Raw genomic sequence first — 27,952 nt, forward strand, 5'->3', positions numbered from 1 at the left:
TTGTACATTTTTTGCTTTAAAAATGATTGTATTATGTTGTTTTTATATTCCGGTTAAGGTTTTTATGCCTTTAGTAAATCTGTATGCAATATTTTTAGAATTATCAACAATTTTAAAGTTGGTTAACCTTTTTTTTTACGGCGGCCATTGCTTGTTTACATTTGAAACAGCAGACTAGTGGATTTGTTTCCAATCTAGAGAAATTTTGCTTCGCAACAACAAAGATAACGCCTTCTTTTATTATTGCCAATTAAGTCATGCTTAATCCTTTCTGGAATTTTTTCGAGGAAATGAGTGTTTAAGATTTACTTCGTAATTTTTGATACATATATTTTGAGTTTTTATGTATTTTTGCCTTCTCGCGAAGTGAGAGCTGAATTAATTGAATGAGAAATATTCAATCGTCTGTGAAAAACTGGTTCTTTTTTGTTTTGTTTGCTTAATTTCCCTTATACATCATTCTAGCTTTATTATAGCATTTGAATAGAACATGTGGCAACGATTAGATATTTCTATTCTTTAAATGATATACATTTTGTGCATTATGATTTATAATATGAACGAAATACACTGCTGAAAACAATTAAAGGATATTGTAAGTTTTATATAAAATAAAGATCTAAGCGGATTTTTTTTTTTCCGAAAATGGAAGAAGAGAATCACAAATGCAAATTTTTCTGGTTTTCAAACTGTGGAGTATGCTAATTTCGAGTTCGACGTCTAAAACGTCAGTGGCAGCGAATGAAATTTGACTTTCAACTGAATAAAAGACAATGAAGACAAGGATGATCGGCTTTCAGTGACTGCTTTGTTTCGATGAGTACGATGTCTCAGCGAAGTCTTTTAACCGATTCAGAAGCTTATACAGTTGTTGGTAGGTTAGAAGATGGCCAAACTCAAGCCGAAGTAGCGCAAGCCATTGGAGTGTCACAAAGTGTGATTTCCAGGATCTGGAACCGTTTTTTGGAAACTGGAAGTGCAGGCCGAAGACCAGGGCAAGGCCGTAGACGGGCAACAACGCCCAGTGAAGATTGTTATTTACTGTTAATGGCTCGGAGACACCGAAATATGAATGCTACTCTTTTCCAACAACACCTGCACTCGGCTACTGGCACCACGGTTTCAACTCAGACTGTCCGAAACCGGTTCAATGGTGTAGGTCTGTATGCTCGCCGACTGATGGTATGTGTTAGAATAACATCAAGGCATCGTCGCGACCGCAGGGAGTGGGCAACAGAGCATGTGAACTGGAGGAGAAATGAATGGAGCAATGTTCTTTTTTCTGACGGGTCCCGTTTTTCTGTTCATCCTGATAATAGGCGTATTTTCATCTGGAGAGACCGTGGCAGTAGGAATAATTCTGCGTTCGTGCACGAAAGTGTCAGATTTGGCTGTGGGCGAGTATTGGTGTATGGTGGCATCTCCATTGGCTGGGCGCACAGACCTCTACATCATTCAAGATGGACCTCTGTCTGGTCGCCGATGTAGGGATGAGATCCTCAGACCTATTGTAGTCCCATACGCTGCAGCAATCGGAGATGACTTCATTTTAATGGACGATAACTGCAGGCCACATCGTGCTAACCTGGTGGAGGATTTCCTTTTCGAGGAAGGAATCGTACGAATGGAATGGCCAGAGTGTTCTCCAGACATGAATCCAATAGAGCACATTTGGGACGCTCTAGGAAGATGAGTTGCTGGCCGCCAACAACCCTCACAAACTCTCCAAGAACTGGAAAGAGCTCTTCTGGAAGAGTGGGACAGAATACCCCAACTTGTGATTAATAGCCTCATTGACTCCATGACTCAAAGGTGTTCAACGTTGCTGGCCGTCCGTGGAAACCATACCCCCTACTGAAAATGATTTCCGTTGAAGAAAACACCTTTGCTTATTCCTTTTTTCTCATATGCACAAATTGTGTTTTTTTTCCTTTTGTACACAAATGCGCAATAAAATGCATTTTTTTCTGCCAAACATGTGCAATTTATTCTCATATAACCTACTACGTCTGTCGACCATGTATCAATCAGCTAAAAAGTTTCCCAGCCACAAGATCCACCTAAAACCGCAATATCCTTTAATTGTTTTGAGCAGTGTATAATACTGCTAAGTGAATCTAGCGCCAGAGTGTCGCTATGGCAAACAAATACTAGAGTGAATTTTAAAGAATGCGTTTATTCTATTGTGGTTCATGCGCTGTCGGCGAAGAAGATTTAATTCAATCCAATAAGTCTAAATGAAATGCAAGAAAAATGCGTATAATTTAATATTCCGTACAAGGAAGTCATGTGGTGTACACATCAGATTTTTTTCATAAAGTAATACAAAATTGTATTATATGAAATTAACGTCTCATCTAAATTAAAATAAAAATCAGAAATAGTTATTTACTATTATGTTTCCATTCAGTTATTTTAGCCTTTTTTATATAAATAATAATAATAAAAAAGTACTATATGAAAGTAACTTTTTATCTAAATTAAAACATCAATCTTAAATAGTTATTTACTATTATACTTCCTTTCTTGTGTTAGGGTTGCCGCAATTATTTTTGGCAGCATTGGCATCGACTATAGTTTGGCGATTTTTTACTGCCCTCAGAACCGAATAGTACCAGAATTTGTTATTCAAAATTGCCGAAGAAATACCTGAATTTATTATATTGGTGAGTTTTGAAATTTGGGATAGTTGGTGAGTACGATAGTAACAGAAAATGTGGTTAAGGCACTTTGTTAAAATTATTTGAAAAAAAGAACGTTTTGACTTTTTCTCGCTCATCCACAATGTGAAATCGTAGAAACGATGTAACTTTTTTTCGCTCCTGCACAATGGAAGGAAAAGGAAAATAGATTACAATATATTAAGAAGTTCTCCAAGTGAATTATTCCTGGCACAAACTGAAAAAAATTCGCAAAGATAAATTTTTGAATTTCTACGTAAATTTCGCACCATATTTTACAAAATTTAGAATTTTCGCAAAATTTGGATCGTAGAATCAAAATATGTATAAAAATGGTATATTAGTTCAGAAAAGTCCCGTTTTTTTTCCAATTAAGTTAAGTCTCATTAAGTTACAGCAATGATATATATATATATATATATATATATATATATATATATATATATATATATATATGTATATATATATATATATTCTTAGTCGCGCTTTTGAAGCATGAAGAGCGCAATTTGAATTTCGTCAATCGGTCCGGTAGCACGGGGGATATAAAAATGTCCTTTTTTTTCTTTTATGTGCAGTGTACGTAAAAACAAACTCTATCTAAACATCACATAAAGTTTAGTGTAAGTAAGAATTAAAAATTTCTGGATAAATTGCTAATGTTCCCCCTCACGGCAAAAACAAAACAAAACAAAAAAGAAAGAAAGGAAAAAAACGAAAGAAATGAAAATTGATCTAATCATAACTACAATTGCGCGATATATACAGTTAATATTTTGAATGGAATATAAAAAGTGTACTAAAGAAAAGCGGATGCACTGGTCACCTTCTTTATGCTAATCCAGCGTTCCCCAATATTCTGTGTCCTCAGTCAATAATTAAAATTATCATTGTATAGAATTTGGCACATACACAAACTAATCAAAGAGCATAAGCTTATTTCTTACTAGCAATGAATAATACCATTACGAATTGCAATTCTATGTGGTTAACATTTGCTTAATGTTTAAAAATAAGAAAGATTAAGAACACTCACATAAAAATAAAGACACACTATTAACCTTTGCAAGACAGAAATTTATTTTCCAAGAAAAATTATACATTAATTAGATAAACAAATGCTTAAAAATTATCTTTAAGCTAAACCATAAAGTGAGTTAGAAACAAGATTAGAAGCAGAACTAACAGAACTCAAATCAACTTGACCAATATTTGAAGAATTTAGTATGTGAACAAGGGCAGATAAAATTTCTAAGAGCACTTGCACGAGAACTTCACACCCAGAGAGATCTGCAGATGTGGAGCGAACTTGGGACGCCAAACTAGAAATAACTGAAGACAATGCGTTAGCATTGAAATAACCACCCGATGCGAGAGCAGAAGCAGCAGAAGAAACTCTAGACGAAGACGAAGATGATGACAATCGTGAAATAGTGGAATAAACTGTTGAACTCACAGAAGAACTACTAGCAGCCGAAGCCGCGGCAGCAGCGCTGGAAGCAGCTGCAGGTCCTCTGCGATCGTAACCTCCGGCACCGAAAGCAGAAGCAGCAGCAGACGCTAAAGCAGCGGCATCGGCAAGGAACTCATAGCCTCGTCCTTGTTCTCCTGCACCAGCTCCTGCTCCAGCAGCAGCAGCACCTGCAGCACCAGCACCAGATCCGTATCCACCTCTGCCTCCATAACCTTGTGCAGCCGCAGCGGCGGCAGCTGCAGCAGCAGCACCTTGGTCTTGATCTTGTCCCGCACCAGCTCCTGCTCCAGCAGCAGCAGCAGCAGCGCCCGCAGCACCAGCACCTTGTCCGTAACCACCTCTACCTCCATAACCTTGGGCAGCAGCGGCGGCAGCAGCAGCGGCGGCGGCAGAAGCTCCTTGGTCTTGTCCTTGTTGTCCTGCACCAGCTCCTGCAGCAGCAGCAGATGCGGCACCAGCTCCAGCTCCACGACCTCCGTATCCACCACCGTATCTTCTACCTCCATAGCCTTGCGGAAATAGAAATATTATGAATTAAATAAACACTCGGTTTTTCGGTTACAATATATTACAACTAAATAGAAGAAGACAAGATTCTACACTTTTTAGTTATTCTTCAGAACATTATCAAAATTCAGTACAGTTTTAGAAGTTAATATTTGCTTCATACATCAAAGAAAATTGAGAATTTTCGTACCTTAAAATTTTTATGTTTGGCCAAGCAGACCACTCTTTTGAGTATAGCAGAGAATTCGTACCGCGTTTAAGAGGAAACTGTCTTAATTTTAAAATATTACTCTCCGTTTAAAAGGCTGCAATAACTATGACATATTCGATATAAATACTCTCGCTCCAATCCGTAAGGCGTCTGTAAATATTATCCGAGGTTTGTAAAACTTTCTCTTAATGAGGTGCCTGGTGATACAGGATTAGATGATTAAAAAATACATATGAAAATGTGTTGTCGACGTCTTCAGTTACCTAAACACATAATGTATCGAATGCATCTGATCTACGTGTTAACCTTGGGAGTTTCTAAAGTTAATTAGTTATGATTTTAAGAATAGATAAAAGAGGACGTATAATTGGTATTAAAAATATGTATCTCTTTCCTAAACTTGAAAATAATTTCAGATCATTGATTCATCATATAAAACAAAGAATTTATTGAAGCTACTAATCATTTTTAGATTCTTGGCAAAAACAAACAATATGGGATTTTTACGGCACCTTTAGATATCGTAGATTATTTGTGTTTTGTAAAGGAAGAAATACAAAGTGCTTCTGATGTCGTATTACAGTCGTCCGAAAAAAATGAATTTTTTTATTACTAATAATGACATGAGTAGGACAGTGACTTAGAAAATACGGCGTTCGCAACGAATGAAAATACAGCGAAACTAAATAAATATCATTGAATTCGAATATTCGTTTTATTGAAAGTGTTCTTATGTAAAAATAAATGAGCTACGCGTTCTGCTTTATGTATCTTTCAGGATTTTTTGTGTTTCATTATAGAGAGCTGTTCCCAAAATTACAGATTAATAGGAATTCGTAAAATTGAAAGTTTTTCAGAATTTTCGTCGGATACCCGAGGAAATATTACATACATATGTCTTAGTACATAATATTTCCTCGGGTAATGTGTTTTTATGTGCCGTGTTATTCTCTTTACTTTACTAACCCAATTTTCTTTGATTTTATTATTTATATTCTGTGATGTCTTGATATTCGTAGAGAAGAGTTCTCACGGTCGATTTTATAATTTCGTTATTTTTGCATTATCCTAATTTTTATGTTACTCAGTTCCCAGGCTTGGCTTTCCGTTACGTTCTTTAAATGTGTTTTTTTTCTGCTAGTTTTTATATTTTATTCTATTTATTTATTTATTTATTTATTTTCTGTTAAGCTGTTAATTTAATTTTAGTTTTACTTGGACACGGCCGGCTCGCTGGCTGGTGCCGTTTGTTGTTGGAAGGGATGCGCCCGCTTTTCTTCATAAGGTTCAACAAATCAGACGGAAGGGCTGAGCCCGTATAAAGCAAAACAAAGCAAAACAAATCATATGTGTTAGCATTTGAAACTGCAGCAAGGTTCCAATTACAGCAAATGATCAATGGAATGTCCTTGTACGTTTCCATTAGTTTTGAACAGACAAATTCAGAGTTAATTGTACATTCTGCAATTTATGTGGAAGTAAAATATTTGATAGACAAAAGATTTTCGATCACAACATATCTAAGAAATTCGCGGAATAATGACTGAAAGTTAAATTGAATTCGGAATTCAACTTAGAAATTAGTGAAATCTAATTAAACGCTATTGGCAAAGTTCTGTTACGAACCTTGAGTGTAAGAGAAAGAATATTTCCCATTTCGTAATTTATATATTCTTTACCGACAGATGAATATTTAATATCCTAGAAACGCAAACAAGAATTGAGGCTTCTATGTCCGAAATATTCAGACTGGGTTCTGTATCTGTAGACACTTTCAAAACTCTCGTGTTATGTTCTATTTCGGAAAATTACTGCAAATGTAAAGACAAATAACATACCTCCTGCAGCAGCGGCAGCAGCAGCGGCGGCGGCGGCGGCAGCAGCTTGTTGGTCTTGATCTTGTTGTCCTGCACCAGATCCTGCTCCAGCAGCAGCAGCAGAAGCGCCCGCAGCACCAGCACCACGTCCGTATCCTCCTCTACCTCCGTAACCTTGGGCAGCAGCGGCAGCGGCAGCAGCGGCGGCAGCAGCTCCCTGGTCTTGTCTTTGTTGCCCTGCACCAGCTCCTGCTCCAGCAGCAGCAGCAGCAGCGCCCGCAGCACCAGCACCTTGTCCGTAACCACCTCTACCTCCATAACCTTGGGCAGCAGCGGCGGCGGCAGCGGCAGCGGCAGAAGCTCCTTGGTCTTGTCCTTGTTGTCCTGCACCAGCTCCTGCAGCAGCAGCAGATGCGGCACCAGCTCCAGCTCCACGACCTCCGTATCCACCACCGTATCCTCTACCTCCATAACCTTGAGAAAATAGAAATGTTATGATTTAAATAAACACTCGGTATTTCGGTTACAATATATTACAACTAAATAGAAGAAGACAAGATTCTACACTTTTTAGTGATTCTTCAGAACATTATCAAAATTCAGTACAGTTTTAGAAGCTAATATTTGCTTCATACATCAAAGAAAATTGAGAAGTTTCGTACCTTAAAATTGTTATATTTGGCCAAGCAAACCACTCTTTTGAGTATAGCAGAGAATTCGTACCGCGTTTAAGAGGAAACTGTCTTAATTTTAAAATATTACTCTCCGTTTAAAAGGCTGCAATAATTATTACATATTCGATATAAGTACTCTCGCTCCAATCCGTAAAGCGTCTGTAAATATTATCCGAGGTATGTAAAACTTTCTCTTAATGAGGTGCCTGGTGATACAGGATTAGATGATTAAAAAATACATATGAAAATGTGTTGTCGACGTCTTCATGTACCTAAACACATAATGTATCGAATGCATCTGATCTACGTGTTAACCTTGGGAGTTTCTAAAGTTAATTAGTTATGATTTTATGAATAGATAAAAGAGGACGTATAATTGGTATTAAAAATATGTATCTCTTTACTAAACTTGAAAATAATTTCAGATCATTGATTCATCATATGAAACAAAGAATTTATCGAAGCTACTGATCGTTTTTAGATTCTTGGCAAAAACAAACAATATGGGATGTCCTTGCTAAGTTTTTACGGCACCTTTAGGTATCGTAGATTATTTGTGTTTTGTAAAGGAAGAAATACAAAGTGCTTCTGATGTCGTATTACAGTCGTCCGAAAAAAATGAATTTTTTTATTACTAATAATGACATGAGTAGGACAGTGACTTAGAAAATACGGCGTTCGCAACGAATGAAAATACAGCGAAACTAAATAAGTATCATTGAATTCGAATATTCGTTTTATTGAAAGTGTTCTTATGTAAAAATAAATGAGCTACGCGTTCTACTGTATGTATCTTTCAGGATTTTTTGTGTTTCATTATAGAGAGCTGTTCTCAAAAGTACAGATTAATAGGAATTCGTAAAAATGAAATTTTTTCAGAATTTTCGTCGGATACCCGAGGAAATATTACATATATATGTCTTAGTACATAATATTTCCTCGGGTTATGTGTTTTTATGTGCCGTGTTATTCTCTTTACTTTACTAACCCAATTTTCTTTGATTTTATTATTTATATTCTGTGATGTCTTGAGATTCGTAGAGAAGAGTTCTCACGGTCGTTTTTATAATTTCGTTATTTTTGCATTATCCTAATTTTTATGTTAATCAGTTCCCAGGCTTGGCTTTCCGGGACCTTCTTTAAATGTGTTTTTTTTCTGCTAGCTTTTATATTTTATTCTATTTTTTTATTTATTCATTTATTTTTTGTTAAGCTGCTAAATTAATTTTAGTTTTACTTGGACACGGCCGGTTCGCTGGCTCGTGTCGTTTGTTGTTGGAAGGGATGGGCCCGCTTTTCTTCATAAGGTTCAAGAAATCAGCCGGAAGGGCTGAGCCCGTATAAAGGAAAACAAAGCAAAACAAATCATATGTGTTAGCATTTGAAACTGCAGCAAGGTTCCAATTACCGCAAATAATCAATGGAATGTCCTTGTACGTTTCCATTAGTTTTGAACAGTTCAAATTCAGAGTTAATTGTACATTCTGCAATTTAAGTGGAAGTAAAATATTTGATAGACAAAAGATTTTCGATCACAACATATCTAAGAAATTCGCGAAATAATGACTGAAAGTTAAATTGAATTCGGAATTCAACTTAGAAATTAGTGAAATCTAATTAAACGCTATTGGCAAAGTTCCGTTACGAACCTTGAGTGTAAGAGAAAGAATATTTCCCATTTCGTAATTTATATATTCTTTACCGACAGATGAATATTTAATATCCTAGAAACGCAAAAAAGAATTGAGGCTTCTATGCCCGAAATATTCAGACTGGGTTCTGTATCTGTAGACAATTTCAAAACTCTCGTGTTATGTTCTAATTCGGAAAATTGCTGCAAATGTAAAGGACAAATAACATACCTCCTGCAGCAGCGGCAGCAGCAGCGGCGGCGGCGGCAGCAGCTTGTTGGTCTTGATCTTGTTGTCCTGCACCAGATCCTGCTCCAGCAGCAGCAGCAGCAGCGCCCGCAGCACCAGCACCACGTCCGTATCCTCCTCTACCTCCGTAACCTTGGGCAGCAGCGGCAGCGGCAGCAGCGGCGGCAGCAGCTCCCTGGTCTTGTCTTTGTTGCCCTGCACCAGCTCCTGCTCCAGCAGCAGCAGCAGCAGCGCCCGCAGCACCAGCACCTTGTCCGTAACCACCTCTACCTCCATAACCTTGGGCAGCAGCGGCGGCAGCAGCAGCGGCGGCGGCAGCGGCAGACGCTCCTTGGTCTTGTCCTTGTTGTCCTGCACCAGCTCCTGCAGCAGCAGCAGATGCGGCACCAGCTCCAGCTCCACGACCTCCGTATCCGCCACCGTATCCTCTACCTCCATAACCTTGAGAAAATAGAAATGTTATGATTTAAATAAACACTCGGTATTTCGGTTACAATATATTACAACTAAATAGAAGAATACAAGATTCTACACTTTTTAGTGATTCTTCAGAACATTATCAAAATTCAGTACAGTTTTAGAAGCTAATATTTGCTTCATACATCAAAGAAAATTGAGAAGTTTCGTACCTTAAAATTGTTATATTTGGCCAAGCAAACCACTCTTTTGAGTATAGCAGAGAATTCGTACCGCGTTTAAGAGGAAACTGTCTTAATTTTAAAATATTACTCTCCGTTTAAAAGGCTGCAATAATTATTACATATTCGATATAAGTACTCTCGCTCCAATCCGTAAAGCGTCTGTAAATATTATCCGAGGTATGTAAAACTTTCTCTTAATGAGGTGCCTGGTGATACAGGATTAGATGATTAAAAAATACATATGAAAATGTGTTGTCGACGTCTTCATGTACCTAAACACATAATGTATCGAATGCATCTGATCTACGTGTTAACCTTGGGAGTTTCTAAAGTTAATTAGTTATGATTTTATGAATAGATAAAAGAGGACGTATAATTGGTATTAAAAATATGTATCTCTTTACTAAACTTGAAAATAATTTCAGATCATTGATTCATCATATGAAACAAAGAATTTATCGAAGCTACTGATCGTTTTTAGATTCTTGGCAAAAACAAACAATATGGGATGTCCTTGCTAAGTTTTTACGGCACCTTTAGGTATCGTAGATTATTTGTGTTTTGTAAAGGAAGAAATACAAAGTGCTTCTGATGTCGTATTACAGTCGTCCGAAAAAAATGAATTTTTTTATTACTAATAATGACATGAGTAGGACAGTGACTTAGAAAATACGGCGTTCGCAACGAATGAAAATACAGCGAAACTAAATAAGTATCATTGAATTCGAATATTCGTTTTATTGAAAGTGTTCTTATGTAAAAATAAATGAGCTACGCGTTCTACTGTATGTATCTTTCAGGATTTTTTGTGTTTCATTATAGAGAGCTGTTCTCAAAAGTACAGATTAATAGGAATTCGTAAAAATGAAATTTTTTCAGAATTTTCGTCGGATACCCGAGGAAATATTACATATATATGTCTTAGTACATAATATTTCCTCGGGTTATGTGTTTTTATGTGCCGTGTTATTCTCTTTACTTTACTAACCCAATTTTCGTTGATTTTATTATTTATATTCTGTGATGTCTTGAGATTCGTAGAGAAGAGTTCTCACGGTCGTTTTTATAATTTCGTTATTTTTGCATTATCCTAATTTTTATGTTAATCAGTTCCCAGGCTTGGCTTTCCGGGACCTTCTTTAAATGTGTTTTTTTTCTGCTAGCTTTTATATTTTATTCTATTTTTTTATTTATTCATTTATTTTTTGTTAAGCTGCTAAATTAATTTTAGTTTTACTTGGACACGGCCGGTTCGCTGGCTCGTGTCGTTTGTTGTTGGAAGGGATGGGCCCGCTTTTCTTCATAAGGTTCAAGAAATCAGCCGGAAGGGCTGAGCCCGTATAAAGGAAAACAAAGCAAAACAAATCATATGTGTTAGCATTTGAAACTGCAGCAAGGTTCCAATTACCGCAAATAATCAATGGAATGTCCTTGTACGTTTCCATTAGTTTTGAACAGTTCAAATTCAGAGTTAATTGTACATTCTGCAATTTAAGTGGAAGTAAAATATTTGATAGACAAAAGATTTTCGATCACAACATATCTAAGAAATTCGCGAAATAATGACTGAAAGTTAAATTGAATTCGGAATTCAACTTAGAAATTAGTGAAATCTAATTAAACGCTATTGGCAAAGTTCCGTTACGAACCTTGAGTGTAAGAGAAAGAATATTTCCCATTTCGTAATTTATATATTCTTTACCGACAGATGAATATTTAATATCCTAGAAACGCAAAAAAGAATTGAGGCTTCTATGCCCGAAATATTCAGACTGGGTTCTGTATCTGTAGACAATTTCAAAACTCTCGTGTTATGTTCTAATTCGGAAAATTGCTGCAAATGTAAAGGACAAATAACATACCTCCTGCAGCAGCGGCAGCAGCAGCGGCGGCGGCGGCAGCAGCTTGTTGGTCTTGATCTTGTTGTCCTGCACCAGATCCTGCTCCAGCAGCAGCAGCAGCAGCGCCCGCAGCACCAGCACCACGTCCGTATCCTCCTCTACCTCCATAACCTTGGGCAGCAGCGGTAGCGGCAGCAGCGGCTGCGGCGGCAGCAGCTCCCTGGTCTTGTCTTTGTTGCCCTGCACCAGCTCCTGCTCCAGCAGCAGCAGCGCCCGCAGCACCAGCACCTTGTCCGTAACCACCTCTACCTCCATAACCTTGGGCAGCAGCGGCGGCAGCAGCAGCGGCGGCGGCAGCGGCAGAAGCTCCTTGGTCTTGTCCTTGTTGTCCTGCACCAGCTCCTGCAGCAGCAGCAGATGCGGCACCAGCTCCAGCTCCACGACCTCCGTATCCACCACCGTATCCTCTACCTCCATAACCTTGAGAAAATGGAAATGTTATGATTTAAATAAACACTCGGTATTTCGGTTACAATATATTACAACTAAATAGAAGAAGACAAGATTCTACACTTTTTAGTGATTCTTCAGAACATTATCAAAATTCAGTACAGTTTTAGAAGCTAATATTTGCTTCATACATCAAAGAAAATTGAGAAGTTTCGTACCTTAAAATTGTTATGTTTGGCCAAGCAAACCACTCTTTTGAGTATAGCAGAGAATTCGTACCGCGTTTAAGAGGAAACTGTCTTAATTTTAAAATATTACTCTCCGTTTAAAAGGCTGCAATAATTATTACATATTCGATATAAGTACTCTCGCTCCAATCCGTAAAGCATCTGTAAATATTATCCGAGGTATGTAAAACTTTCTCTTAATGAGGTACCTGGTGATACAGGATTAGATGATTAAAAAATACATATGAAAATGTGTTGTCGACGTCTTCAGTTACCTAAACACATAATGTATCGAATGCATCTGATCTACGTGTTAACCTTGGGAGTTTCTAAAGTTAATTAGTTATGATTTTATGAATAGATAAAAGAGGACGTATAATTGGTATTAAAAATATGTATCTCTTTACTAAACTTGAAAATAATTTCAGATCATTGATTCATCATATGAAACAAAGAATTTATCGAAGCTACTGATCGTTTTTAGATTCTTGGCAAAAACAAACAATATGGGATGTCCTTGCTAAGTTTTTACGGCACCTTTAGGTATCGTAGATTATTTGTGTTTTGTAAAGGAAGAAATACAAAGTGCTTCTGATGTCGTATTACAGTCGTCCGAAAAAAATGAATTTTTTTATTACTAATAATGACATGAGTAGGACAGTGACTTAGAAAATACGGCGTTCGCAACGAATGAAAATACAGCGAAACTAAATAAGTATCATTGAATTCGAATATTCGTTTTATTGAAAGTGTTCTTATGTAAAAATAAATGAGCTACGCGTTCTACTGTATGTATCTTTCAGGATTTTTTGTGTTTCATTATAGAGAGCTGTTCTCAAAAGTACAGATTAATAGGAATTCGTAAAAATGAAATTTTTTCAGAATTTTCGTCGGATACCCGAGGAAATATTACATACATATGTCTTAGTACATAATATTTCCTCGGGTTATGTGTTTTTATGTGCCGTGTTATTCTCTTTACTTTACTAACCCAATTTTCGTTGATTTTATTATTTATATTCTGTGATGTCTTGAGATTCGTAGAGAAGAGTTCTCACGGTCGTTTTTATAATTTCGTTATTTTTGCATTATCCTAATTTTTATGTTAATCAGTTCCCAGGCTTGGCTTTCCGGGACCTTCTTTAAATGTGTTTTTTTTCTGCTAGCTTTTATATTTTATTCTATTTTTTTATTTATTCATTTATTTTTTGTTAAGCTGCTAAATTAATTTTAGTTTTACTTGGACACGGCCGGTTCGCTGGCTCGTGTCGTTTGTTGTTGGAAGGGATGGGCCCGCTTTTCTTCATAAGGTTCAAGAAATCAGCCGGAAGGGCTGAGCCCGTATAAAGGAAAACAAAGCAAAACAAATCATATGTGTTAGCATTTGAAACTGCAGCAAGGTTCCAATTACCGCAAATAATCAATGGAATGTCCTTGTACGTTTCCATTAGTTTTGAACAGTTCAAATTCAGAGTTAATTGTACATTCTGCAATTTAAGTGGAAGTAAAATATTTGATAGACAAAAGATTTTCGATCACAACATATCTAAGAAATTCGCGAAATAATGACTGAAAGTTAAATTGAATTCGGAATTCAACTTAGAAATTAGTGAAATCTAATTAAACGCTATTGGCAAAGTTCCGTTACGAACCTTGAGTGTAAGAGAAAGAATATTTCCCATTTCGTAATTTATATATTCTTTACCGACAGATGAATATTTAATATCCTAGAAACGCAAAAAAGAATTGAGGCTTCTATGCCCGAAATATTCAGACTGGGTTCTGTATCTGTAGACAATTTCAAAACTCTCGTGTTATGTTCTAATTCGGAAAATTGCTGCAAATGTAAAGGACAAATAACATACCTCCTGCAGCAGCGGCAGCAGCAGCGGCGGCGGCGGCAGCAGCTTGTTGGTCTTGATCTTGTTGTCCTGCACCAGATCCTGCTCCAGCAGCAGCAGCAGCAGCGCCCGCAGCACCAGCACCACGTCCGTATCCTCCTCTACCTCCATAACCTTGGGCAGCAGCGGTAGCGGCAGCAGCGGCTGCGGCGGCAGCAGCTCCCTGGTCTTGTCTTTGTTGCCCTGCACCAGCTCCTGCTCCAGCAGCAGCAGCGCCCGCAGCACCAGCACCTTGTCCGTAACCACCTCTACCTCCATAACCTTGGGCAGCAGCGGCGGCAGCAGCAGCGGCGGCGGCAGCGGCAGAAGCTCCTTGGTCTTGTCCTTGTTGTCCTGCACCAGCTCCTGCAGCAGCAGCAGATGCGGCACCAGCTCCAGCTCCACGACCTCCGTATCCACCACCGTATCCTCTACCTCCATAACCTTGAGAAAATGGAAATGTTATGATTTAAATAAACACTCGGTATTTCGGTTACAATATATTACAACTAAATAGAAGAAGACAAGATTCTACACTTTTTAGTGATTCTTCAGAACATTATCAAAATTCAGTACAGTTTTAGAAGCTAATATTTGCTTCATACATCAAAGAAAATTGAGAAGTTTCGTACCTTAAAATTGTTATGTTTGGCCAAGCAAACCACTCTTTTGAGTATAGCAGAGAATTCGTACCGCGTTTAAGAGGAAACTGTCTTAATTTTAAAATATTACTCTCCGTTTAAAAGGCTGCAATAATTATTACATATTCGATATAAGTACTCTCGCTCCAATCCGTAAAGCATCTGTAAATATTATCCGAGGTATGTAAAACTTTCTCTTAATGAGGTACCTGGTGATACAGGATTAGATGATTAAAAAATACATATGAAAATGTGTTGTCGACGTCTTCAGTTACCTAAACACATAATGTATCGAATGCATCTGATCTACGTGTTAACCTTGGGAGTTTCTAAAGTTAATTAGTTATGATTTTATGAATAGATAAAAGAGGACGTATAATTGGTATTAAAAATATGTATCTCTTTACTAAACTTGAAAATAATTTCAGATCATTGATTCATCATATGAAACAAAGAATTTATCGAAGCTACTGATCGTTTTTAGATTCTTGGCAAAAACAAACAATATGGGATGTCCTTGCTAAGTTTTTACGGCACCTTTAGGTATCGTAGATTATTTGTGTTTTGTAAAGGAAGAAATACAAAGTGCTTCTGATGTCGTATTACAGTCGTCCGAAAAAAATGAATTTTTTTATTACTAATAATGACATGAGTAGGACAGTGACTTAGAAAATACGGCGTTCGCAACGAATGAAAATACAGCGAAACTAAATAAGTATCATTGAATTCGAATATTCGTTTTATTGAAAGTGTTCTTATGTAAAAATAAATGAGCTACGCGTTCTACTGTATGTATCTTTCAGGATTTTTTGTGTTTCATTATAGAGAGCTGTTCTCAAAAGTACAGATTAATAGGAATTCGTAAAAATGAAATTTTTTCAGAATTTTCGTCGGATACCCGAGGAAATATTACATACATATGTCTTAGTACATAATATTTCCTCGGGTTATGTGTTTTTATGTGCCGTGTTATTCTCTTTACTTTACTAACCCAATTTTCGTTGATTTTATTATTTATATTCTGTGATGTCTTGAGATTCGTAGAGAAGAGTTCTCACGGTCGTTTTTATAATTTCGTTATTTTTGCATTATCCTAATTTTTATGTTAATCAGTTCCCAGGCTTGGCTTTCCGGGACCTTCTTTAAATGTGTTTTTTTTCTGCTAGCTTTTATATTTTATTCTATTTTTTTATTTATTCATTTATTTTTTGTTAAGCTGCTAAATTAATTTTAGTTTTACTTGGACACGGCCGGTTCGCTGGCTCGTGTCGTTTGTTGTTGGAAGGGATGGGCCCGCTTTTCTTCATAAGGTTCAAGAAATCAGCCGGAAGGGCTGAGCCCGTATAAAGGAAAACAAAGCAAAACAAATCATATGTGTTAGCATTTGAAACTGCAGCAAGGTTCCAATTACCGCAAATAATCAATGGAATGTCCTTGTACGTTTCCATTAGTTTTGAACAGTTCAAATTCAGAGTTAATTGTACATTCTGCAATTTAAGTGGAAGTAAAATATTTGATAGACAAAAGATTTTCGATCACAACATATCTAAGAAATTCGCGAAATAATGACTGAAAGTTAAATTGAATTCGGAATTCAACTTAGAAATTAGTGAAATCTAATTAAACGCTATTGGCAAAGTTCCGTTACGAACCTTGAGTGTAAGAGAAAGAATATTTCCCATTTCGTAATTTATATATTCTTTACCGACAGATGAATATTTAATATCCTAGAAACGCAAAAAAGAATTGAGGCTTCTATGCCCGAAATATTCAGACTGGGTTCTGTATCTGTAGACAATTTCAAAACTCTCGTGTTATGTTCTAATTCGGAAAATTGCTGCAAATGTAAAGGACAAATAACATACCTCCTGCAGCAGCGGCAGCAGCAGCGGCGGCGGCCGCAGCAGCTTGTTGGTCTTGATCTTGTTGTCCTGCACCAGATCCTGCTCCAGCAGCAGCAGCAGCAGCGCCCGCAGCACCAGCACCACGTCCGTATCCTCCTCTACCTCCGTAACCTTGGGCAGCAGCGGCAGCGGCAGCAGCGGCGGCAGCAGCTCCCTGGTCTTGTCTTTGTTGCCCTGCACCAGCTCCTGCTCCAGCAGCAGCAGCAGCAGCGCCCGCAGCACCAGCACCTTGTCCGTAACCACCTCTACCTCCATAACCTTGGGCAGCAGCGGCGGCAGCAGCAGCGGCGGCGGCAGCGGCAGACGCTCCTTGGTCTTGTCCTTGTTGTCCTGCACCAGCTCCTGCAGCAGCAGCAGATGCGGCACCAGCTCCAGCTCCACGACCTCCGTATCCACCACCGTATCCTCTACCTCCATAACCTTGAGAAAATAGAAATGTTATGATTTAAATAAACACTCGGTATTTCGGTTACAATATATTACAACTAAATAGAAGAAGACAAGATTCTACACTTTTTAGTGATTCTTCAGAACATTATCAAAATTCAGTACAGTTTTAGAAGCTAATATTTGCTTCATACATCAAAGAAAATTGAGAAGTTTCGTACCTTAAAATTGTTATGTTTGGCCAAGCAAACCACTCTTTTGAGTATAGCAGAGAATTCGTACCGCGTTTAAGAGGAAACTGTCTTAATTTTAAAATATTACTCTCCGTTTAAAAGGCTGCAATAATTATTACATATTCGATATAAGTACTCTCGCTCCAATCCGTAAAGCGTCTGTAAATATTATCCGAGGTATGTAAAACTTTCTCTTAATGAGGTGCCTGGTGATACAGGATTAGATGATTAAAAAATACATATGAAAATGTGTTGTCGACGTCTTCATGTACCTAAACACATAATGTATCGAATGCATCTGATCTACGTGTTAACCTTGGGAGTTTCTAAAGTTAATTAGTTATGATTTTATGAATAGATAAAAGAGGACGTATAATTGGTATTAAAAATATGTATCTCTTTACTAAACTTGAAAATAATTTCAGATCATTGATTCATCATATGAAACAAAGAATTTATCGAAGCTACTGATCGTTTTTAGATTCTTGGCAAAAACAAACAATATGGGATGTCCTTGCTAAGTTTTTACGGCACCTTTAGGTATCGTAGATTATTTGTGTTTTGTAAAGGAAGAAATACAAAGTGCTTCTGATGTCGTATTACAGTCGTCCGAAAAAAATGAATTTTTTTATTACTAATAATGACATGAGTAGGACAGTGACTTAGAAAATACGGCGTTCGCAACGAATGAAAATACAGCGAAACTAAATAAGTATCATTGAATTCGAATATTCGTTTTATTGAAAGTGTTCTTATGTAAAAATAAATGAGCTACGCGTTCTACTGTATGTATCTTTCAGGATTTTTTGTGTTTCATTATAGAGAGCTGTTCTCAAAAGTACAGATTAATAGGAATTCGTAAAAATGAAATTTTTTCAGAATTTTCGTCGGATACCCGAGGAAATATTACATACATATGTCTTAGTACATAATATTTCCTCGGGTTATGTGTTTTTATGTGCCGTGTTATTCTCTTTACTTTACTAACCCAATTTTCGTTGATTTTATTATTTATATTCTGTGATGTCTTGAGATTCGTAGAGAAGAGTTCTCACGGTCGTTTTTATAATTTCGTTATTTTTGCATTATCCTAATTTTTATGTTAATCAGTTCCCAGGCTTGGCTTTCCGGGACCTTCTTTAAATGTGTTTTTTTTTCTGCTAGCTTTTATATTTTATTCTATTTTTTTATTTATTCATTTATTTTTTGTTAAGCTGCTAAATTAATTTTAGTTTTACTTGGACACGGCCGGTTCGCTGGCTCGTGTCGTTTGTTGTTGGAAGGGATGGGCCCGCTTTTCTTCATAAGGTTCAAGAAATCAGCCGGAAGGGCTGAGCCCGTATAAAGGAAAACAAAGCAAAACAAATCATATGTGTTAGCATTTGAAACTGCAGCAAGGTTCCAATTACCGCAAATAATCAATGGAATGTCCTTGTACGTTTCCATTAGTTTTGAACAGTTCAAATTCAGAGTTAATTGTACATTCTGCAATTTAAGTGGAAGTAAAATATTTGATAGACAAAAGATTTTCGATCACAACATATCTAAGAAATTCGCGAAATAATGACTGAAAGTTAAATTGAATTCGGAATTCAACTTAGAAATTAGTGAAATCTAATTAAACGCTATTGGCAAAGTTCCGTTACGAACCTTGAGTGTAAGAGAAAGAATATTTCCCATTTCGTAATTTATATATTCTTTACCGACAGATGAATATTTAATATCCTAGAAACGCAAAAAAGAATTGAGGCTTCTATGCCCGAAATATTCAGACTGGGTTCTGTATCTGTAGACAATTTCAAAACTCTCGTGTTATGTTCTAATTCGGAAAATTGCTGCAAATGTAAAGGACAAATAACATACCTCCTGCAGCAGCGGCAGCAGCAGCGGCGGCGGCGGCAGCAGCTTGTTGGTCTTGATCTTGTTGTCCTGCACCAGATCCTGCTCCAGCAGCAGCAGCAGCAGCGCCCGCAGCACCAGCACCACGTCCGTATCCTCCTCTACCTCCATAACCTTGGGCAGCAGCGGTAGCGGCAGCAGCGGCTGCGGCGGCAGCAGCTCCCTGGTCTTGTCTTTGTTGCCCTGCACCAGCTCCTGCTCCAGCAGCAGCAGCGCCCGCAGCACCAGCACCTTGTCCGTAACCACCTCTACCTCCATAACCTTGGGCAGCAGCGGCGGCAGCAGCAGCGGCGGCGGCAGCGGCAGAAGCTCCTTGGTCTTGTCCTTGTTGTCCTGCACCAGCTCCTGCAGCAGCAGCAGATGCGGCACCAGCTCCAGCTCCACGACCTCCGTATCCACCACCGTATCCTCTACCTCCATAACCTTGAGAAAATAGAAATGTTATGATTTAAATAAACACTCGGTATTTCGGTTACAATATATTACAACTAAATAGAAGAAGACAAGATTCTACACTTTTTAGTGATTCTTCAGAACATTATCAAAATTCAGTACAGTTTTAGAAGCTAATATTTGCTTCATACATCAAAGAAAATTGAGAAGTTTCGTACCTTAAAATTGTTATGTTTGGCCAAGCAAACCACTCTTTTGAGTATAGCAGAGAATTCGTACCGCGTTTAAGAGGAAACTGTCTTAATTTTAAAATATTACTCTCCGTTTAAAAGGCTGCAATAATTATTACATATTCGATATAAGTACTCTCGCTCCAATCCGTAAAGCATCTGTAAATATTATCCGAGGTATGTAAAACTTTCTCTTAATGAGGTACCTGGTGATACAGGATTAGATGATTAAAAAATACATATGAAAATGTGTTGTCGACGTCTTCAGTTACCTAAACACATAATGTATCGAATGCATCTGATCTACGTGTTAACCTTGGGAGTTTCTAAAGTTAATTAGTTATGATTTTATGAATAGATAAAAGAGGACGTATAATTGGTATTAAAAATATGTATCTCTTTACTAAACTTGAAAATAATTTCAGATCATTGATTCATCATATGAAACAAAGAATTTATCGAAGCTACTGATCGTTTTTAGATTCCTGGCAAAAACAAACAATATGGGATGTCCTTGCTAAGTTTTTACGGCACCTTTAGGTATCGTAGATTATTTGTGTTTTGTAAAGGAAGAAATACAAAGTGCTTCTGATGTCGTATTACAGTCGTCCGAAAAAAATGAATTTTTTTATTACTAATAATGACATGAGTAGGACAGTGACTTAGAAAATACGGCGTTCGCAACGAATGAAAATACAGCGAAACTAAATAAGTATCATTGAATTCGAATATTCGTTTTATTGAAAGTGTTCTTATGTAAAAATAAATGAGCTACGCGTTCTACTGTATGTTTCTTTCAGGATTTTTTGTGTTTCATTATAGAGAGCTGTTCTCAAAATTACAGATTAATAGGAATTCGTAAAAATGAAATTTTTTCAGAATTTTCGTCGGATACCCGAGGAAATATTACATACATATGTCTTAGTACATAATATTTCCTCGGGTTATGTGTTTTTATGTGCCGTGTTATTCTCTTTACTTTACTAACCCAATTTTCGTTGATTTTATTATTTATATTCTGTGATGTCTTGAGATTCGTAGAGAAGAGTTCTCACGGTCGTTTTTATAATTTCGTTATTTTTGCATTATCCTAATTTTTATGTTAATCAAATCCCAGGCTTGGCTTTCCGGGACCTTCTTTAAATGTGTTTTTTTTTCTGCTAGCTTTTATATTTTATTCTATTTATTTATTTATTCATTTATTTTTTGTTAAGCTGCTAAATTAATTTTAGTTTTACTTGGACACGGCCGGTTCGCTGGCTCGTGTCGTTTGTTGTTGGAAGGGATGGGCCCGCTTTTCTTCATAAGATTCAAGAAATCAGCCGGAAGGGCTGAGCCCGTATAAAGGAAAACAAAGCAAAACAAATCATATGTGTTAGCATTTGAAACTGCAGCAAGGTTCCAATTACCGCAAATGATCAATGGAATGTCCTTGTACATTTCCATTAGTTTTGAACAGTTCAAATTCAGAGTTAATTGTACATTCTGCAATTTAAGTGGAAGTAAAATATTTGATAGGCAAAAGATTTTCGATCACAACATATTTAAGAAATTCGCGGAATAATGACTGAAAGTTAAATTGAATTCGGAATTTAACTTAGAAATTAGTGAAATCTAATTAAACGCTATTGGCAAAGTTCTGTTACGAACCTTGAGTGTAAGAGAAAGAATATTTCCCAATTTATATATTCTTTACCGACAGATGAATATTTAATATCCTAGAAACGCAAACAAGAATTGAGGCTTCTATGTCTGAAATATTCAGACTGGGTTCTGTATCTGTAGACACTTTCAAAACTCTCGTGTTATGTTCTATTTCGGAAAATTACTGCAAATGTAAAGACAAATAACATACCTCCTGCAGCAGCGGCAGCAGCAGCGGCGGCGGCGGCAGCAGCTTGTTGGTCTTGATCTTGTTGTCCTGCACCAGATCCTGCTCCAGCAGCAACAGCAGCAGCGCCCGCAGCACCAGCACCACGTCCGTATCCTCCTCTACCTCCGTAACCTTGGGCAGCAGCGGCAGCGGCAGCAGCGGCGGCGGCGGCAGCAGCTCCCTGGTCTTGTCTTTGTTGCCCTGCACCAGCTCCTGCTCCAGTAGCAGCAGCAGCAGCGCCCGCAGCACCAGCACCTTGACCGTAACCACCTCTACCTCCATAACCTTGGGCAGCAGCGGCGGCAGCAGCAGCGGCGGCGGCAGCGGCAGACGCTCCTTGGTCTAGTCCTTGTTGTCCTGCACCAGCTCCTGCAGCAGCAGCAGATGCGGCACCAGCTCCAGCTCCACGACCTCCGTATCCACCACCGTATCCTCTACCTCCATAACCTTGAGAAAATAGAAATGTTATGATTTAAATAAACACTCGGTATTTCGGTTACAATATATTACAACTAAATAGAAGACAAGATTCTACACTTTTCAGTGTTTCTTCAGAACATTATCAAAATTCAGTACAGTTTTAGAAGCTAATATTTGCTTCATACATCAAAGAAAATTGAGAAGTTTCGTACCTTAAAATTTTTATGTTTGGCCAAGCAAACCACTCTTTTGAGTATAGCAGAGAATTCGTACCGCGTTTAAGAGGAAACTGTCTTAATTTTAAAATATTACTCTCCGTTTAAAAGGCTGCAATAATTATTACATATTCGATATAAGTACTCTCGCTCCAATCCGTAAAGCGTCTGTAAATATAATCCGAGGTATGTAAAACTTTCTCTTAATGAGGTGCCTGGTGATACAGGATTAGATGATTAAAAAATACAAATGAAAATGTGTTGTCGACGTCTTCAGTTACCTAAACACATAATGTATCGAATGCATCTGATCTACGTGTTAACCTTGGGAGTTTCTAAAGTTAATTAGTTATGATTTTATGAATAGATAAAAGAGGACGTATAATTGGTATTAAAAATAGGTATCTCTTTACTAAACTTGAACATAATTTCAGATCATTGATTCATCATATGAAACAAAGAATTTATCGAAGCTACTAATCGTTTTTAGATTCTTGGCAAAAACAAACAATATGGGATGTACTTGCTAAGTTTTTACGGCACCTTTAGATATCGTAGATTATTTGTGTTTTGTAAAGGAAGAAATACAAAGTGCTTCTGATGTCGTATTACAGTCGTCCGAAAAAAATGAATTTTTTTTATTACTAATAATGACATGAGTAGGACAGTGACTTAGAAAATACGGCGTTCGCAACGAATGAAAATACAGCGAAACTAAATAAATATCATTGAATTCGAATATTCGTTTTATTGAAAGTGTTCTCATGTAAAAATAAATGAGCTACGCGTTCTGCTTTATGTATCGTTCAGGATTTTTTGTGTTTCATTATAGAGAGCTGTTCCCAAAATTACAGATTAATAGGAATTCGTAAAATTGAAAGTTTTTCAGAATTTTCGTCGGATACCCGAGGAATTATTACATACATATGTCTTAGTACATAATATTTCCTCGGGTAATGTGTTTTTATGTGCCGTGTTATTCTCTTTACTTTACTAACCCAATTTTCTTTGATTTTATTATTTATATTCTGTGATATCTTGAGATTCGTAGAGAAGAGTTCTCACGGTCGTTTTTATAATTTCGTTATTTTTGCATTATCCTAATTTTTATCTTACTCAGTTCCCAGGCTTGGCTTTTCGGAACGTTCTTTAATTGTGTTTTTTCTGCTAGTTTTTATATTTTATTCTATTTATTTATTTATTTATTTATTTATTGTTAAGCTGCTAAACTAATTTTAGTTTTACTTGGACACGGCCGGCTCGCTGGCTCGTGTCGTTTGTTGTTGGAAGGGATGCGCCCGCTTTCCTTCATAAGGTTCAACATATCAGGCGGAAGGGCTGAGCCCGTATAAAGGAAAACAAAGCAAAACAAATCATATGTGTTAGCATTTGAAACTGCAGCAAGGTTCCAATTACCGCAAATGATCAATGGAATGTCCTTGTACATTTCCATTAGTTTTGAACAGTTCAAATTCAGAGTTAATTGTACATTCTGCAATTTAAGTGGAAGTAAAATATTTGATAGGCAAAAGATTTTCGATCACAACATATTTAAGAAATTCGCGGAATAATGACTGAAAGTTAAATTGAATTCGGAATTCAACTTAGAAATTAGTGAAATCTAATTAAACGCTATTGGCAAAGTTCTGTTACGAACCTTGAGTGTAAGAGAAAGAATATTTCCCATTTCGTAATTTATATATTCTTTACCGACAGATGAATATTTAATATCCTAGAAACGCAAACAAGAATTGAGGCTTCTATGTCTGAAATATTCAGACTGGGTTCTGTATCTGTAGACACTTTCAAAACTCTCGTGTTATGTTCTATTTCGGAAAATTACTGCAAATGTAAAGACAAATAACATACCTCCTGCAGCAGCGGCAGCAGCAGCGGCGGCGGCGGCAGCAGCTTGTTGGTCTTGATCTTGTTGTCCTGCACCAGATCCTGCTCCAGCAGCAGCAGCAGCAGCGCCCGCAGCACCAGCACCACGTCCGTATCCTCCTCTACCTCCGTAACCTTGGGCAGCAGCGGCAGCGGCAGCAGCGGCGGCAGCAGCTCCCTGGTCTTGTCTTTGTTGCCCTGCACCAGCTCCTGCTCCAGCAGCAGCAGCAGCAGCGCCCGCAGCACCAGCACCTTGTCCGTAACCACCTCTACCTCCATAACCTTGGGCAGCAGCGGCGGCAGCAGCAGCGGCGGCGGCAGCGGCAGACGCTCCTTGGTCTTGTCCTTGTTGTCCTGCACCAGCTCCTGCAGCAGCAGCAGATGCGGCACCAGCTCCAGCTCCACGACCTCCGTATCCACCACCGTATCCTCTACCTCCATAACCTTGAGAAAATAGAAATGTTATGATTTAAATAAACACTCGGTATTTCGGTTACAATATATTACAACTAAATAGAAGAAGACAAGATTCTACACTTTTCAGTGTTTCTTCAGAACATTATCAAAATTCAGTACAGTTTTAGAAGCTAATATTTGCTTCATACATCAAAGAAAATTGAGAAGTTTCGTACCTTAAAATTTTTATGTTTGGCCAAGCAAACCACTCTTTTGAGTATAGCAGAGAATTCGTACCGCGTTTAAGAGGAAACTGTCTTAATTTTAAAATATTACTCTCCGTTTAAAAGGCTGCAATAATTATTACATATTCGATATAAGTACTCTCGCTCCAATCCGTAAAGCGTCTGTAAATATTATCCGAGGTATGTAAAACTTTCTCTTAATGAGGTACCTGGTGATACAGGATTAGATGATTAAAAAATACATATGAAAATGTGTTGTCGACGTCTTCAGTTACCTAAACACATAATGTATCGAATGCATCTGATCTACGTGTTAACCTTGGGAGTTTCTAAAGTTAATTAGTTATGATTTTATGAATAGATAAAAGAGGACGTATAATTGGTATTAAAAATATGTATCTCTTTCCTAAACTTGAAAATAATTTCAGATCATTGATTCATCATATAAAACAAAGAATTTATCGAAGCTACTAATCGTTTTTAGATTCTTGGCAAAAACAAACAATATGGGATGTACTTGCTAAGTTTTTACGGCACCTTTAGATATCGTAGATTATTTGTGTTTTGTAAAGGAAGAAATACAAAGTGCTTCTGATGTCGTATTACAGTCGTCCGAAAAAAATGAATTTTTTTATTACTAATAATGACATGAGTAGGACAGTGACTTAGAAAATACGGCGTTCGCAACGAATGAAAATACAGCGAAACTAAATAAATATCATTGAATTCGAATATTCGTTTTATTGAAAGTGTTCTTATGTAAAAATAAATGAGCTACGCGTTCTGCTTTATGTATCTTTCAGGATTTTTTGTGTTTCATTATAGAGAGCTGTTCCCAAAATTACAGATTAAAAGGAATTCGTAAAATTGAAAGTTTTTCAGAATTTTCGTCGGATACCCGAGGAATTATTACATACATATGTCTTAGTGCATAATATTTCCTCGGGTAATGTGTTTTTATGTGCCGTGTTATTCTCTTTACTTTACTAACCCAATTTTCTTTGATTTTATTATTTATATTCTGTGATGTCTTGAGATTCGTAGAGAAGAGTTCTCACGGTCGTTTTTATAATTTCGTTATTTTTGCAATATCCTAATTTTTATGTTACTCAGTTCCCAGGCTTGGCTTTCCGGGACCTTCTTTAATTGTGTTTCTTTTCTGCTAGCTTTTATATTTTATTCTATTTATTTATTTATTCATTTATTTTTTTTAAGCTGCTAAATTAATTTTAGTTTTACTTGGACACGCCCGGCTCGCTGGCTCGTGTCGTTTGTTGTTGGAAGGGATGCGCCCGCTTTTCTTCATAAGGTTCAAGAAATCAGCCGGAAGGGCTGAGCCCGTATAAAGGAAAACAAAGCAAAACAAATCATATGTGTTAGCATTTGAAACTGCAGCAAGGTTCCAATTACCGCAAATGATCAATGGAATGTCCTTGTACGTTTCCATTAGTTTTGAACAGTTCAAATTCAGAGTTAATTGTAAATTCTGCAATTTAAGTGGAAGTAAAATATTTGATAGACAGAAGATTTTCGATCACAACATATCTAAGAAATTCGCGGAATAATGACTGAAAGTTAAATTGAATTCGGAATTCAACTTAGAAATTAGTGAAATCTAATTAAACGCTATTGGCAAAGTTCTGTTACGAACCTTGAGTTTAAGAGAAAGAATATTTCCCATTTCGTAATTTATATATTCTTTACCGACAGATGAATATTTAATATCCTAGAAACGCAAACAAGAATTGAGGCTTTTATGTCCGAAATATTCAGACTGGGTTCTGTATCTGTAGACACTTTCAAAACTCTCGTGTTATGTTCTATTTCGGAAAATTACTGCAAATGTAAAGACAAATAACATACCTCCTGCAGCAGCGGCAGCAGCAGCGGCAGCGGCGGCAGCAGCTTGTTGGTCTTGATCTTGTTGTCCTGCACCAGCTCCTGCTCCAGCAGCAGCAGCAGCAGCAGCTCCCGCAGCACCAGCACCACGTCCGTATCCTCCATAACCTTGGGCAGCAGCGGCAGCGGCGGCGGCAGCAGCGGCGGCGGCGGCAGCAGCTCCCTGGTCTTGTCTTTGTTGCCCTGCACCAGCTCCTGCTCCAGCAGCAGCAGCAGCAGCGCCCGCAGCACCAGCACCTTGTCCGTAACCACCTCTACCTCCATAACCTTGGGCAGCAGCGGCGGCAGCAGCAGCGGCGGCGGCGGCAGCGGCAGACGCTCCTTGGTCTTGTCCTTGTTGTCCTGCACCAGCTCCTGCAGCAGCAGCAGATGCGGCACCAGCTCCAGCTCCACGACCTCCGTATCCACCACCGTATCCTCTACCTCCATAACCTTGAGAAAATAGAAATGTTATGATTTAAATAAACACTCGGTATTTCGGTTACAATATATTACAACTAAATAGAAGACAAGATTCTACACTTTTCAGTGTTTCTTCAGAACATTATCAAAATTCAGTACAGTTTTAGAAGCTAATATTTGCTTCATACATCAAAGAAAATTGAGAAGTTTCGTACCTTAAAATTTTTATGTTTGGCCAAGCAAACCACTCTTTTGAGTATAGCAGAGAATTCGTACCGCGTTTAAGAGGAAACTGTCTTAATTTTAAAATATTACTCTCCGTTTAAAAGGCTGCAATAATTATTACATATTCGATATAAGTACTCTCGCTCCAATCCGTAAAGCGTCTGTAAATATAATCCGAGGTATGTAAAACTTTCTCTTAATGAGGTGCCTGGTGATACAGGATTAGATGATTAAAAAATACAAATGAAAATGTGTTGTCGACGTCTTCAGTTACCTAAACACATAATGTATCGAATGCATCTGATCTACGTGTTAACCTTGGGAGTTTCTAAAGTTAATTAGTTATGATTTTATGAATAGATAAAAGAGGACGTATAATTGGTATTAAAAATATGTATCTCTTTCCTAAACTTGAAAATAATT

The 27,952-nt window shown here is 37.5% G+C and overlaps 3 protein-coding genes across 3 annotated transcripts in view; all 3 read right to left on the reverse strand.

The window, feature by feature from the left end:
* Positions 1-3,737: 3,737 nt before the first annotated feature.
* LOC146996027 (uncharacterized) lies at positions 3,738-17,273 on the reverse strand (the record flags this gene model as incomplete). The annotated part of the gene is made up of 6 exons (XM_085823050.1): positions 3,738-4,664; positions 6,712-7,164; positions 9,227-9,685; positions 11,748-12,206; positions 14,269-14,727; positions 16,790-17,273. Coding segments are annotated over 6 exons (3,162 nt in total), but the record flags the coding sequence as incomplete, so codon positions are not given.
* Positions 17,274-19,252: 1,979 nt separating this feature from the next.
* Positions 19,253-27,952, reverse strand: part of LOC118205238 (uncharacterized) — a gene marked incomplete at its 5' end in the record, with an annotated part of 146,283 nt that continues 137,583 nt past the window's right edge. Inside the window, one exon of the mRNA XM_085823051.1 lies at positions 19,253-19,770. Coding sequence (XP_085679177.1) covers positions 19,268-19,770 — 503 coding nt within the window. The remainder of the gene's footprint in view (positions 19,771-27,952) is intronic.
* The window catches only part of LOC146996028 (uncharacterized), a 32,832-nt gene continuing 26,655 nt past the window's right edge, over positions 21,776-27,952 (reverse strand). The window contains exon 11 of the mRNA XM_085822887.1: positions 21,776-22,290. Within this exon, the coding sequence (XP_085679013.1) occupies positions 21,776-22,290 (515 nt within the window). The remainder of the gene's footprint in view (positions 22,291-27,952) is intronic.

The sequence above is a fragment of the Stegodyphus dumicola genome, chromosome 8, assembly GCF_044657685.1.
Source record: "Stegodyphus dumicola isolate Sdum_Otavi_A_Nest chromosome 8, ASM4465768v1".
Lineage (NCBI taxonomy): Eukaryota > Metazoa > Arthropoda > Arachnida > Araneae > Eresidae > Stegodyphus > Stegodyphus dumicola.